The following is a 16,077-nucleotide window of genomic DNA, read 5'->3' on the forward strand; positions in this document are numbered from 1 at the left end:
AAGCATATGATATTAACAGTAAATTTGTCTTAAAAAGTCAAACAAGACGTGCTGACGTCTTTGACGTAAATATGTCATCGCGTCTTTCATTAAGACATATTACATATAACCGTACTTGTGTACGGGATTTTCAGATTTATTATGAGTGGACAACACTGTTAATACAAGTGCAACCTTGCAAACTTTACAGCTGGAATTAGCAAGTTAGCCTACCATGCAATCGTATCAAACATAATTCTCTTATCAAACATAACAGTCAATTACTTCATTTTTGCAATGGTAAACCAGCACAACAATGATCAAAATACCAGGCAACAAAACACTATATTCCAAGCAGACACATTAAAAAACTAAATGCATGAAGTTAAATTTGTATATCTAACAAACGGCAAACTTATCAGCAAAAATTAACACAACTCTATTTACACCCTTGCATCGTGGGAATTGCCCAGCCTGGAGACCCTCCCATCGCATGCCATCCCGACCGAGCTTCGACTTTTCAAAATAAAAGCTCACGTCTGGTCCGCTATGTTTTTGAATTTAGGTGTTTTGGATGTTTTTCCAACTAAACAGTACTGTAATTATGCTAATGAATACGATATTTTTTTCAGTAGATGTCTTGTTTACAACACGAGCTAGCAAAGCAGTTTTGTGTATTTAGCTGTTAGCACCATTTTTACAAAAGTTATTTTGCGAACGTTCTGGCTTTAGCGTTATATGCAAACCTTAATATGCATTTGACAATACAGCCTACATTTGGACTTGCACGCCTAATAATAGTACAACTCCGTTTAGCTTAAACCAAGTTTAAAAGAAGGTGACCTGAAAAAAATCCCAGCTTTCCCCTTGGTCAGGGTCGCTGTGTCCTCAACAGGCGAAACATTTTAGGTCACGAGCTTTGCGGTTGGCGCCACTAGATGGCGAGAAACACAATAGAATAAGAGCCGGCAGTGGCCTTGTGAAATGGCGTCCTGATGAGATGGTGCTGAAGTTATTTGCCTCGTCACCACTAGTCTAAAATAAATCGACATACAGCGGAGTTTCATGCCGAATTTAATGAAGTGGAACCGTGATAGCCTATACGAGTTCAAAGTTTCTCTCATATTGTATATAGCTGATAAGTTTTGTCTGTGTAAGCAGTAACTTAACTACCTTGAGTGATATGGGAGTTTTTCCACTGTTAGCATACAGAGATAACATGCTACACTACCGCAGATAAGAACACTTCTCTAGCTGTACACCAAACGTTTTATACGAGCTATGTTTACGCCTCTCGTCTGCTCACCGCCTCACTTTACTGAAAGTGAAGAAAAGCTTCTTGGGAAATGTATTCATGACATAATTTCGTCCCTCTAGCGGAGAGAGCAGGACAATTTCGGGCGCAATCCACTTCCCACAATCCACTGCGTTGTTGTTAACGACCCCATCTTGTGTCCTCATGAATATATATCAGTCAGTATTTGCGTAGGAGGTCGGCCGACGTTCATTTCATATTCTAGCACCGTATTTCGGTCCAAATGGGACGCACAGTCACGTCTCCGCGCGCCCAGCCTGTCGCAGCAAATTTAATCGGTAAGATGTTTTTTAGGAGCAGCGGAGGAGACTCCGACAGGGAAAGGAAGGCAAGAAGTGAATGACTACTGGTGGAATAAGTCAGCAACACCGCCCAGTTGGCGGATATTTACCACGGTGGGCACGCTTTTAAGGCTTTTAAATGTAGCGGTTGTACCTGTGTAACTAAGTGCGCACCGTTATTTATTTAAAGTGGGGGACTTTTTATTGGCAGAGATGGAGAATGTGCAGGCTGTCGCTGAGGTTGGTGTGTCGGATGGAGGCGCGACCAAGTTAATGAAGAAGCCCAGCGGACTGTCTGTCGCCCGGGGGACTCCAGCGGATGATGGCGGTGGACATTTGGAACCCTCCCGCGTAGACGCAAATAATGGGAATAGCATTTCTCATTCCGCTTCTTCAGTGGGATCTAATGTAAGTGCGTCAAACCGAACTGTGGCGTCTAATGGCCGGGGCTCATCTAGCAACTCCAGCGCTCTCCTGTTGAGACGGAGGCGCTTGAAGAGAAACCTCTCCGCCGCAGCTGCAGCCACCGCCGCCACCTCAGCTGTCACCGCCAAGATGAACTCAGCCCTGTCCTCTGCGTCTTTACATACTCGGAGTCTGGATAGGAAGACTCTGCTGAAGCACCGACAGAACATGCAGCTGCAGCCCGCAGATCGCGAGTGGGTGAGAGCCGATCTTCACCGGGGCTCCATACATGTCCACGACAGACTGACGCCCTCATATCCCAGGCCGGTTCTTTGCACTATGGACACCACAGCCGGCGAGGTGGCTCTTCGTCTGAGTAAACTCTGCAGTAAGTCGAGCTCTGTTATGCGCATTTTGTGTAAAGATAACCCCAAGACTGACCAAAATGGCAACTGCAATGTGAAGTATGAATATAATGATAACCCGTGTAAGGTGAATCAAGACTCGAGTATACAATGCAACCACCTGACTCCCCTGGAATCCACAGAACTAAGGGTCCATCCAAGTGGCAGGTTGAGGCTGCTGCTCATGGAGAATGCAGATGAGAGGCAAAAGCAACAGGACGTTGATGGGAAACTTTTCACCCCAGAATCAGAGTCACAAGACAACATAGCCTGTTCACTGTCAGATTTAAATTCTAACTCTAACATGGAGACCCTCAATGATGATGACTCGGAGCACAGGAACTGTTTGGACAGCTATGGATTAAATTCTGGCTCAGATGTGGAGAGCAGTGCATTTGATGACCTGAGCTCTGGGGCCAGGCTCAGCGAGCACAGGGACTCCCTCAGCGATGACATGGTCCTGGGCACAGAGGCATCCATCCTCAGCCCCTCATTTGACAGTGCTACAGAGGGCCACGACATGTATGGCAGCTCCTCGGATGAATTGGACCTCGACTTTCCTGCGTCGAGCACAAGCATGGACCCCATCTCGCAACATCACCCCAATGGAATCAATGCTGCTACTGCCAACTACAAACTGTGCAACATAGGACATTTAGACGACATGGCAAACAATATGGGACCAGACAGCAGACTCAACCCACACAGTCTGGGCAGCCTGCCACCCAGCAGTAGTGCCGGCTCATTGTCAAGAGAGTGTTCTACAGGTACTACACCTGATATCCAAGATCCAGACTGTGGCCATGGTGCTGTAAAATCAGGGCTGACAGCAGAACACAATGGAGAGTCCTGTGATTCCAGTCCCACACTGTATGTTCAGCTGCATGGTGAGGCTGTCAGGAGGCTTAGCCCAGATGAGAGTCCTCTGCAGATCCAGAATGACTTTCTTTTTAAGCTTGGATTTAAGGACCCGTGGAGAGTTCAAGAGGAAGGGCTTAACACGGAAATTGGCTCCTTGTTACGTTTCTATGCAGGTAAGTAAAATGACTCACTCAGATAGAATCACATTCTCTCATGATCAGGTTTCTGCTCATTCTGGGACTTGTTGAGGCCTTCTCTGTTGCAAATGACAAAATTTGGACTGCAGATCCTTAGTTTAGTGTTTGTAACAGGTTGACAACCTGTAGCCCATCACACAATGAGGCAGGTACAAACATGCAGTACAGGTGTGCATTGTGACATTGTACTAATAGAGCAAAGCAACAGTTTATTTTCTATTTTTTTGCTGAGACAGAATATCCATCTCACAAGCGGGTTGAGCGGTGGAAGCACACAGCATGAGCTCAGTCTTAATGTAAATTCTTGGACTGAAAAGAACAGGCCCACATGTCCCTGCTATTGTTGTCCGCTGTCCGCATTGTGAATGCTGTCAGGCAAGGTGAGTGCAGCTCAAGACCTTTGCTGATAACTGCGCCAGCAATTTCGAGGGTTATTATTAAAAGTCTTTCAGCCTGAGTGTGTTTTCCAGTGATGGTTTACCATGTTCAGGTTTAACCGGGTGGTAAATGAATGGGTCAGAGGGAGGTAATGTTTTAAAGGCTGCTACTTTGCCAGATCAACCTTGCCTCAGGGATGTCCTTTAAAATTTCAGGTATTTTTTTCTTTTTTTCTTTCTTCTGTCCTGGACTGTCTTTGTGGGTCCGTAGCAGCACACTGTGCTCCCATGGACACGCATGACATCGCCACAAAGCCATCACCACAACTTATGGTGCTCGGACTTGGGGCCCTTTCCGGCTTTTGCCCCATTATCATCCTAATGAAAAGGCTGAATGCCTTTGTGGTTGGATGGAGAGTAGCTGTGGGAGGACCATAAACCCTCTTGGTGTGCCCAGTGAATTCTGTTCATTGAGATGCTGCACAGTGCATGTCCTATTGGCATCCAGCGTGGCTACTGTCACACTAACTAACTAATTAACTAACTAACTAACTAACTGCCTGCTAAGCTGGGTTAACATGCTCCTCCAAAGCTCAGAGAGCCTTTTTCTTCACCACGCCACCGCCTGCACCATAGCTGCTATTGCTGTTTACTTTTTTTGGGGGGGGGGGACAGTTGAGGAGAAACAGTTCGTTGGGTCTGAAGTATGGAACAGAGAGGCACTAACATTCTTCCTGTCCAACAAGAGGCTGTTGAACCAGAGGTCACTCAATATGAAACTGAAAATGGCCACATGCGCTCCTATTCACATTTACAGTCGCATGTGCTTCATGACCTTTTGTGCTCTTGAATACTGGTTTGCTTGAGGTTGAATTATTTCATTACGATAGCATCATATGACAGGCTGTATGAGCATGCACACTGGGACTCTTGTGGGTGGATATGCATTTAGGGGGCAAAAACAAATGAATCGTACACGAGTCTGTGCAGTCAGCTGAGCTCAACCAGCAGTAGCAGCCGCCGCTAAAGGCGGGCAAAAGTATCCCTGACGCCCCTCCAAGGGCGACGCCTCCACATCCCATGTGAGACAGCTTAACTGTGGTCAGCTGAGCTCTCTCCAGGCCCCCCACCCCACACACACAGCCAATAACACTACGCAGCACTCAGGCTGCACTCTGCTGAAAAGGCCTAATTCTCATTCAGTCACACAGAGAAGGACACAGAAGAGCACTCACAGATGCATGTACTGTAAAGAGAAAGCAGCGCTGTCTGATGACATGTCTGGCCTACTCTTCCTCTCTTCCTTACACGATGGAAGCATGTGAGGAATGTACGCTGCCTCGTCTAGAATGTCAGTCACGTTTGCTGAGGAGGAAGTGGAGCGAGGGGGTTAGGGGGATGCAGTGTACAAGGGGATACCGCAGCGACACATGTTGTGCTGCCTTTGAATGGTTGTCCTGCCTAGATAGTAGAGATAGGGCCAGTCTCATCTGACTTGCTGGCTGACTGAGACGCAGCTGCCACAACTGTAGACCTCAGTCACACCATGAGCCTTGTGCCTGTGCTTGCAAAGACGCCTTTAATACAAGAAGTCCAGTATCTAAACTGTCATATTGCCCAGTCGCTCAATAAGAGCACTGTGAAATTTTGATGCTATATAACCTAGATACTAAGTACATGAGCGGCCAGTAAAATGCACTGTATCTTAAAAAAGATTGACAGAAGAGGTGCTCAGCACTCAGCAGGATTTGGGAAGCAGGAGAATGATGGGAAGAGGCTGTTAAGTCGAACAGTTGCTAAGATGCATTTTGCCAGATCCTTTGGACAATGCGGAGGTCATTGACTTTGAAGGGTTCAGGTCATGGTTTGAGTGCATAGACTCTGCAGTGGCCAGATGAGAGAACTCACTTTGCCCTGCAAGACACCCCCCCCCCCCCCCCCCACACACACACACACACACACGTACAGAAGGCTGCCTAGATCAAAGGGCCGCTGTCCTCTTTGGCTGGCTGACGAGTGATCCTTTCAGAGCTGCCCACACAGGAGCCTCTTGTAATGCCTAGCCAGCTTTATTAGAGTTTGAGTACAAGGGAAAAGAGTAAAAAAAATAAAAACATACACAGACTCTCATATAATCAATACATTCACATTCTTGCTGAGAGGCCCAAAATGCCAACACTGTAAATACAAGTACACTTCCTCAAGAGAGTGTTTAACAGATTGTTCTAGCTGTACACTTGAGTCATAATCTTAATTTAATTGCCCATTCAGGTAAAAGGGTAGGGCAAAGGTTAGTGTCGCTCAGTAATGGGGCGTCAGACAGATTTTTCGCCTTCAAGTAATGAACATGCCCCCCCAACATACATACTGGCATACTGAACCCTAACATAGAGTGGCACAGGGCTTCCCTAGAGAGGCGGAGGACCCAGATTTCCTTATCAAACCAAAGCAGCACATTTAATTATTTAGATTCATTAGGCTACTCAGCTTCCCTGAACTTCAGCATACCCACTGCTTTTTGTGAGCTTTCTACTTAGCCCATTAAAGTTGAAATGCACGCTTTTTAAAAGCAGTTTCATTTTAATATGAAGTAGTGTTAAGATTTGGCCTTGTTTTTATGAGCAAAAATAATGACCACTGGCATATACTGGCCTGGAAACTGTCAAGGTATTAATCCCTTTTCAGCTCCACTCAGGTTTATAGCTCAAGCTTCTGTGGAACAAAGTCTGGGGCGAAAACGGCTTTAACATGCTGCACCCAATTTTCAGGTAATTCCCATGTTGTTTTCAGTATCTGCTAGCAAGGTGAACTTGGCAGGAGGAGTTGTTCATTCATAACTAATAAAAGCAGAGATATCTAATGGAATGTTACAGATAACAGCTCTGCTTTAACAAAACAAAAGGGTTAAATGTACCTGTTTACACGATTTATAGCTATGCAAATTCATGGTAATACTTTGGTGAAAGTTAGATTTTCACAAAAGTTGTGATCATGATTAGTAATGGGAACTCTTGTTTCTAATTTTTTTAAATGACGTAGTAGTCTAATAATAATTTACTATTTAATTGATTTAGGGCCTAGCTGCCGTACAGATCTAAGGCTAACATTGCAAAGATTATGTATTGTCATCACCTGTTTAAATCCACAGCATCTTTAAATGACAGATTATCATCTTTTTTAGAACCAAAACAATGTGTTCATATTGAGACTTTGAAAAAGAAAAAGAAATATCTCTTAAATGTGTACTTACAGTAGAGTATTCATACTTTTTTACAATTCTTGCTTACTTGTGTTTCTCTATAAATTGTCTCTTGTTTCTCACAAGAGGTGTTTCCTTCTCAAACTTAATTTTTGGTCACATTTAGGCATAGACAGTAAAAGAAATGGACAATATGTTGCCATAGATTTTCACGGAGACCAGTGAAGGATATTAGAAGCACTTTTCCGGTGAGTGCTGAGTGTCACTGCGCAGCCTCCAACGAAGCTTGAAGACGTAGATATGACGTGAGTAACGTATCTGAAAGTTATAAGTCTTCAGGTAGCTGTGCCAAGAGAAATCTCAATCATTCCCAATCAGCAGAGATGGAGAGCGTAGGTATATGTTAGGAGATAACATAGGCAAAGGCTAATTATTGCTTACTAAAATGCTAGTTAATATTAGTAATTAAACATAAACAGCTAAAGTAAAACTGCCTGCAATCTTCTCCTGTACTGTACAGTGATTTGTCGACTATGCGGTACTATCGTTAGCCTATTTATAAAAACGTGAGATACAAGGTAATGGAGCCTTTTATTACGTTGTCGTGTTTCTTTAGAAATAAACAATCAAGTCTTTAAACGCTTCATATGTAAAGTTATGAATGGCAGTCAATGGAATGCTAACAGCGGGCGATGGCTTGTTAGCAACAAAATGGCTCCATCGTAGGTACGCTTTGCAGAGGCTGGCCCAGGAGTATCAGGGGAATAAAAAAGATAAAATGAACACGGTATTGTTTATTGTCAAATGACATCACAGAAATATAAAAACCGCAATACACATATGGCTTTTATACATTTTTGGCTTTAAATTGTTACGCACATAAAGGTTTAATCAATATTAGAAGCAATAAAATAAAAGCACTCGATCTATAACCAGAGTAAAATCTCGACAGAGGCATGAGTAATGGAAACACTACAAGTCCTGCTGATAGGATGTCTAAATTCCATGTAGACACAAGATGTTAAGATTTTAAGAAGACAAGGAATAGTTAGATTACTAATTAATAGTTCAATTACTCTAAGAGCTTTGAGGAATATCAATGCCAGATCTTTCCACTCGTACCTCGGGCCCTCTCTGAGGAGGCAGCGGTTGGTGACGTGATGACTTAAAGCACTCTGCAGGGTTTAAAGGCTTAATGAAGCTCCCAACTTTCTCCAGCAGGCTGTTGCAGCTATTGAGCAGAAAACCACTGACTCTGTTTTGTCTGTGCCACGTTGCTTTCTTCATAAAGTCAGCACACCAGATTGCTACCACACTCGCATCTCTATGAAAACATTTTAAAGGCAGAAGGAGAACAGTCTGTGCAAATTTTGTCAATGTTTTTTTTTTTTTTTTTGGGTTTGTTATTGTTGGTCGCTGGTTATCCTGATGGGGATCCTTCCTAGTAGCTTAGTTTGAATGAAGTTTGCCATTCAAATGATGTGTTACTAGTCTCCAGGGATTCATGAATTGCAATATTTGAGTGTCAATTGGACTTGAATCTGTAAAACGTGGCTTAGTTACCCAAAACTACCGCATCTCTCCATGTATGCAAACTCTCCTGGGAGGACTTTGCAGAAGTGAAGCACTAGGCTGCCTCATCCTTTCTCACATACATGTCCTCGCCTGACAGCTAATGGTCTTTCTAAATGGCCTATTGCTGAGTCATTATGTAATTGTGTAATCAGATTTCACACGTTCTAGAGCTCAAATCCAATACGCATTTGTCGGTGTGCGCTGAGTTTTTTTTGTGTTCATCACTACAGTAATGTACCGCATGTGTCCTAAGATAAAAAGGCGTGCAACCAAAGAATAGATTATGCATTTTATGTCTCCACGTGCAAGCCACACGTGTAGACCTGGTCTTAATGAAATGTGGTCATACAGCCTCAGCGTGGGTGTGTGTGTGTGTGTGTGTGTGTGTGTGTGTGTGTGTGTGTGTGGTGTGTGTGTGTGTGGTGTGTGTGTGTGTGTGTGTGTGTGTGGTGTGTGTGTGTGTGTGTGTGTGTGTTGTGTGTGTGTGTGTGTGTTGTGTGTGTGTGTGTGTGGCGGTCGCGCGCGCGCGCGCGCGTGGTGGACATGGAGAGGATGGTGGTGTCAGCTTGTAGCAGTTAAAGCCAGGGAACTGTTTTCTGTCTAATATAGATTGCCTTCTTGGCTGACATCCTCCCACTGCGCTCTCGCGGCAAATCTTCCTCCCTCTCTCAATTTCTCTCATGATCGATCCCCCTCCTTCTCCCACTGTCTTTCCTCGCATCTCCTCCTCCCTCACACCATCTGACAGTTTCCATTTATCCTCCCATATCTCTTTATCTCTCCCTAGCTTATTGCGTTTCACTCCCAAGAATTACTGGACACTCTAATTGTCTCTACAAAATATTAATAATGATAATAATAAAAGGCAAAAAACTAACAGCTCAGGTTATTATTTCTACAGGTCTAGCACTCTTCTCACTGTCTTCCCTGTGCATGCTTTGGTGTACAGTTGTGTTGGGTTCATGCCCCCTGTGGAAATAGGTAACAGAGGTATGTGCAATTCTCATTTCTTTGTGGTTAGCAGCTAAATCTAAGCAGAACAATGTCATGCTGATATGTCATTAGGGTCTGGCTGGCAGCACATTCTGACATAGGGAATTGAGGGAGGGGATAGAGAAGGTTAGCAGCCTGCCATAGATAGATAGATAGATAGATAGATAGATATTGATCCCAACAAAATGGGAAATTATAGTGTTATAGCAGAAAAATATCAGTCACACAGTACAGAATATAAATATAAATGAAATACTAGGATACAATATACAGAGATACAATATACATGAAATAATAATAGGGTAAAATACAAGAACAAATATTTGAAAATATTCAAGTTAGGAATACAAAAATATGCAACTGCTTAACTAGTAATGATAATTATGTAGATAAACCTATTGTGGAAGTTGCACTTAGTGCAGTATTGTGATGTCTCAGAGTCTTACCTAGCACCCAGTGATGAAGTGTTAAAAAGTTTTATTGCCTGTGGTAGGAATGATTTCTTGTTCTCTTATGCGGGCAGCCCGGCCTCTCAGCTGTCTGTCGAACTGCCCTTGCCGAATGCTCCCCAGAAACCTCGGAGGGTTGCAGTATCTGGTGTTCACGAGCCAAGGCAGTGAAAAGGTTCCCCCTTCAGTGGGGTCATGGAGTAGGTCGACTGTACCCGAGTTGAGTACCAGTCCCTGTCCTCACCATACTGTATGAATGAGGGGGGAGGGAGGGAGGGGTCAGAGGCAGGCCAGCAGGGGCTCACTCTCTGCAGCTTTGATCAGCAGCAGCACAGCCTAATGCCAGACAACATCTGCAACTCAGCATTAAAGAGGCCCAAACATTCCGATTAGGGAACACACGGCCTGCTTGTGTACAGGACAGAACTGTGTCAATTCCTGGATGGGAGGTTTTAAAATACCAGCGCTCCAGTGGTGCCTACAATGATTTGTTTTACAAAGCTCGAGTCTCCAGAGAATTTATTTTGCATTGTGTTGATAATTCAAATGTGTTAGAATTTCATTTTTTAACACACATTTAGTAACTACAAAAGGAACAGTTTTGGGGCAACTTTTTTATTTGTGATTTTGTTTTTACACTTCAGATACAAAAGGCTAAGTAGCCTAGATGAAGGGTTTATCGAATAGCAGGCTATTTTGTGAAAGGAATTCAAAGCGTTGCCACACTGTCCCGAATCTTTGTTTGTGTCATCTGGACACAGCTACATAAGGTGTGTTTGGGTGGAGCTGGGCTTGTTTCTATGGACTCTGCTCCAATAGAAAGCAGCAGAGTTGTTGATATGAAATGACCTAGTATAAAGTACATCTCCCTCCAAAATGGCTGAAGCACAAGAATGATACTTCCTCATTGGCAAATGTGTCTTTTTAGAGAGAGACTTTGAAAGAAAACAGAAGGATACTGCCACAACCCCATAGACGTCCATGCTTTGCACTAATGCACACGTACCATACTTTGATCCTGAAGGTATATCCACAGCACATCATTAATGCATTCAAGCTGCCTTGCCTTGCAGGCTGGATAATGCAATTCCAAGGGTTTACCACCTTTTCAGCATCTTACACTGTGTTTATTAGATACATATTTGCAGCCTAATGTTGCACAGTAGACCTGCAATAAATCCTATCTTTGTGTAGGTTTGTGTACCAAATTAGTCTTCCGTAAGTGGTGGTGCTGTATTGCAAGTATTCAGATAATTTACTTAAGTAAAAGTAGCAACACCAAATGTAAAAATACTAATCACAAGTAATATTTACACAAGTTCCAAGTACAAAGTACTATCATAAAAATATTCTTAAGCTGCTATAATTCATAGTGTAATGCTTTGCGTTCAGCAGATATTCTCTAAAAACCCACTGTGTGCTGTCGTCTTAACACAAACAGCTGACAGACTGCAGCTGGTCAGATTGGAGCTCATTTTAACCACTTCATATACTGTTGGCTGGTTTGATCTATAACAATACATCATATTTTAAAATCCAATCACATGTCTTGTATGCAAGGCCTTAATCTTCTAAGTAACTAGTTACTACAGCTATCAGTACATCATTTCTCTGTAATATGTAGTGTATAAAGTAGCAAAGAATGGAAATAATCAAGTAGTACTAAAACTAGAACTTAAGTTAATGGACCACGGTGTGTTGGAATGCATTGAATAGAGAGGCGCTTCTAACATTCAAATCAAAAACTGAACATATTTCTCAAAAAAAAAGAAAATAGGCAAGCCCTCAAACTTTATAAGCTTCAAACATAGGATTTATAACAGGATTGTTATATTGGATTGCATTAAACACAGATGTACCTAATAAATTGGTATGCCAGTAAGGGCTGAGTGAAACTAAATGTCCAGTTTAGAGTCCAGAGCGGCCCAGGGAGACATCATTGCACGTGCAGCCAATCTCAATCATTAACATGGCAATTTGCCTGTCTCCTGCTTTTATCTGTGCAGTGTGATAATCACCAAGGCCCTGGGAAAAAAGTGGAGCTGTCACCTGCCGTACCAGGAAGTTATGTACTTTTTAGCATGCTATTCTGTTTTCTATTGCACACTCAGTCATTCTTATTCTGTTTCTGGTTCCTGTTTTATTTGTGGTGGGTCTCCCATAAATACAGTCATTTTATTAACTCTCACTCAACTTCCAGCTCTCACTGCTTCTCCGTCCCTCTGACTAAAGACTTCCCCTCTATAGTTCTTTTTTTCTCACTATCCCTCTCTCTCTCTCACCCCCCCCCCCCCCCCCCTCCTCCTCTTTCCCTGTCAGTGCCACTGTGTTCACATGGCCCCTGCATGTGACATGAAGCTGAGCCAAAACACCCCGGATGCCCGTTTCAGCCTTCCACTGTTTCAGACCTTGTTAAATTTTAAACAAAACAAAAGGAAAGGAAAGAAGAGAGGGGGAGAAGGAGAAGAAAGAGAAAAGTGAGCATGTGGGGCCCGGGGAATGTGCAACAACATCTCAATCTCATTCATTCATTCGTCCTGTCTCTGTGCATCATCTGGAGAGAGGAGAGCGGCCCTTTAATTCTTACTCTCTCTTCCCCCCCCTTCACTCTGCTTGTGTGAAAGGCTTCCTCTCTGTCTCTCCCTCCTTTCTCTCTGTTCTGAACTAGACTGTTTGTAGCTTTAACCACAGATCTGGGGTCTGATTACTTTATGGCCTGTTCTACTGTGGGATTGAAGAACAACTGACTCTGTAGCTGCTGTCTTCATGGACAACTTCCTTCTCAGTTACCCCGAGGCAACTACTGCCCATCAGATGCATTTTTAATACTTTATGGAATGGGAGAATAGCTGGAATTGAAATAATAACACTCACTGTTTGCTTTTTATTATTGCTTGTGCTCTTCCCTTGTTTGAATCTCTTTATTGCTCCTTCTTTTTCACCATCAAAGAAATGCCTTAACATGGCAACATTTTAATATATATATCTCCCAGAACCACTTGGATCCCTGCAAACGAGTGGCTCGTTGTCAGATTTAGCTAAGCTATGAAAGTCCTTCATAGCTTCTGATAATGAATGGCATTAGAGGTTAAGTACAAACAATAACAGCCATGTGCTCATTGGTGTGTCTGTGCTCTACCCTCAGTGGAAACTGGAAGTGGTTTGACTGCCTTTCATTGTGGATTAGCGGTTAATAATTCCAATCAACGATACAAATCGTGTCATTGTCACCACACACTGCTCATATAAAGAAGTTTCCTGACATGGATAATGCATTATAATGGATGAGACACTTGAATCAGCTGGGCCGAATTTGTGGGCAAATTGCAACCAACAGAGTGCATTGTCACAGATTTTAGAGTTATTTACAGAGATTAAGTTTAAGTGGGCCAACTGATTAAGCTCACTGCAGATTTCTCTAGCAGTTAAAGGTTTGAAAAAAAAAAAGTGTGTCAGCTTTGGTGTGTTCGTGATATCAAATGGACTTTCATATCCTTGTTTATGAGCAAAACAAGTTCAGACAGGAGCCTCAAGCGGGCTGCAGTTTTCCATCCGCCCAGCAAAATAGTCATCCCACCAATCACACACACCCTCCTGATGATGTTGTAGTACAGTACACTGCTCTGGTATTCACCCAGTCTCTTGCTCACCCCACTGCTATTCTTGTAACGTATCTATGAAAATGCTGCTGCCGCCTACTTAAATCCGCTTTGCTCTACTCAGGAATCTGTCTACTCGTTGATTGGTAGCACATGCTCAGTGTGAACACAGTACATAAAGTCCCATCACATACAAGGACATACATGCCATCTTTTCGAGACACTATAACTGAGCATGTCTCTTTTATAACATGTAAATGTATACTTGCATGGCAGGCTGTGTGTTACCATGTTAATTAGGGATGGGATGGCATTAGGGTTGCACGATTATGGCCAAAATGATAATCACGGTTATTTTGATCAAAATTTTGATCGTGATTATTCTCACAATTATTTGTTGATTTCATCCAAAACAAATTTTATTGTCAAGTAGGCTCTTTATAACTGCGAGAGGGAGTGTGATGGACGCTACTCACAGAGAGACGGCTGATCATTATGAACGGGTCCCGCACGGGTCGAACGGCAGATAACACGTCCTGTGTATGAAACGTCTGTATCTTCACTGCGCTGCATTTTTATGAACTATGATATTCTGGCCATGGGTCACATCTCTGGCCCAGGTCCAGGCCCAGGTCCAGCGGCTCTGTCTCACGCTGTTACTCTACCAACTGAAGTTAGTTGCATTCAGTAACTTTTTCTGTGTTCTTTGCCGTGGCGGCCGCAATAGCAGAGTTACCCGCGTGAACACTGGTACAAACACTGGTTTGCCCCTCATACTTAACAATATACAGCTGTGTTAATAAAAAATTAAAACTGTGGACAAATGTCAGAAGTGTGGACCGGGCCGCTGTGTGGTCGGGCGCGGAGTAAGAGGAGAGAAAGTAGAGGAGAGATCCCACACAGGCACGGCTTTACAGAAGAAATGGGTCATGTAACACAAAATTAAACCATATCCATATAACAACATTGTAGCAGATGTGAGGAGATTAGCACCGGTGCGTCCTAGAGGAGCTAACAGCTAACAGACGCTAGCTACTAGCACCGACTAGCACTGGTCACTGCTGTTGTCTGAAAAACAACAGACGGGACAAATGTTGCGTTTACTGGCAAACTGGTAAACCTTGAGACCGACATATAAACGACTGCTATCTGTTGAGTTTTCCTCCCGTTACTCTGTCCTCTGGGACTGTCTGTATCTAGAAACAGCTGCGCGGTGCAAGGAACAACTGACTGGCACATGAGCAGACAGGTTAACCGAGAGGTAGATGGGCTATGCAAAAAACCCGGAGCGTTCTATGAAATGACGCTTTAAAAAAAATAATCGCTCAATCACGCAAATTTGATCGTGGGAAGTCCAAATCGTGATCGCGATTAAAATTCGATTGATTGTGCAGCCCTAGATGGTATGCTTATGTTCCAATTTGATTTTTTGATGTTACATGGATGCCAATTTTATTTTTGTTGCAATTTTTATTTATTACGATTCTTGAAGTATTGCGATCCAATAGTATTGAGTATTGCGATTTTCTTTTTTCTTCTCTAACAAAAACAAAAGTTGAATAATACACGTCTAGACACAATATATTTAGAGCTACATGAGATCTTCTAAAAACTAATTAAAAACTAACAAAAAAATAATCACCATCACATGTTAATCAGCCTGGCATTTATTTCATTTGTAAAGAAGTACATAACACAGCATTTTCTGCTCTCGGTCTGTTTTGCTGGAAGCGGATATGATGTAGTTGCAGTCTAGTCTGGAAATCCAGACCCAAATCCAAAAGATTAAGGGTCACACACACAGACACATTGATACAAATTGGTATTATTTTTTATTTATTTTTTTATTAATTTGAGCTTTCTGACACTGTGAATCTCTTCAGAATTGATGCTTGAATTCCTCTGGGTTTCCAGTGTTGCAAAATAAGACCATGGTCTTTAGAGCTGTTTAATGCACACTTAACACAGGTCATGAATTAGAAAGAAGTTATTTATGCAATGCTCACATATGTCCAAATGTCATTGTATCACATCTCACCCAGTGCTGTGACACAAACAATTCCACCTGATTATCTTTTGCAGTTTTGCGCTTTTGTGACCTTTTTAAATGTCCTCCTATAATGGACATTCATGCTGGCCTTCAGGCTGGGAAAGTAGAGTTGTTGCAAAGTCTCCATTAATGCCTCAATTTTTGAGTGTAAAAATAAGATTAAACTCTTAAATGTGTCACATACAGAAAATTAGGCAAGATTGGTATTGCTTGAGGGATTGCTGAAATCCAGAAATACAGAAACTAATTTAGTTTAGGATTTTTACATTCCCGTCAAGTAAAACAATTCAAATGGCCTGTAGTTGTGATTATGACATATAATTGTTCAACTGTGAAAGTTGAGTTTTTGTAAAGGTGAGGTTCATTGTCCTATATCAGCATAATCTGCATGTG

At 42.7% G+C, this 16,077-nt stretch overlaps 1 protein-coding gene across 1 annotated transcript in view; it reads left to right on the plus strand.

Annotated features, from left to right (window-relative positions):
- Nucleotides 1-1,448: 1,448 nt before the first annotated feature.
- Nucleotides 1,449-16,077, plus strand: part of phlpp1 (PH domain and leucine rich repeat protein phosphatase 1) — a 50,306-nt gene continuing 35,677 nt past the window's right edge. The window contains exon 1 of the mRNA XM_032530928.1: nt 1,449-3,418. Coding sequence (XP_032386819.1) covers nt 1,789-3,418 — 1,630 coding nt within the window. The 5' untranslated portion in view covers nt 1,449-1,788. The remainder of the gene's footprint in view (nt 3,419-16,077) is intronic.

The sequence above is a fragment of the Etheostoma spectabile genome, chromosome 12, assembly GCF_008692095.1.
Source record: "Etheostoma spectabile isolate EspeVRDwgs_2016 chromosome 12, UIUC_Espe_1.0, whole genome shotgun sequence".
Lineage (NCBI taxonomy): Eukaryota > Metazoa > Chordata > Actinopteri > Perciformes > Percidae > Etheostoma > Etheostoma spectabile.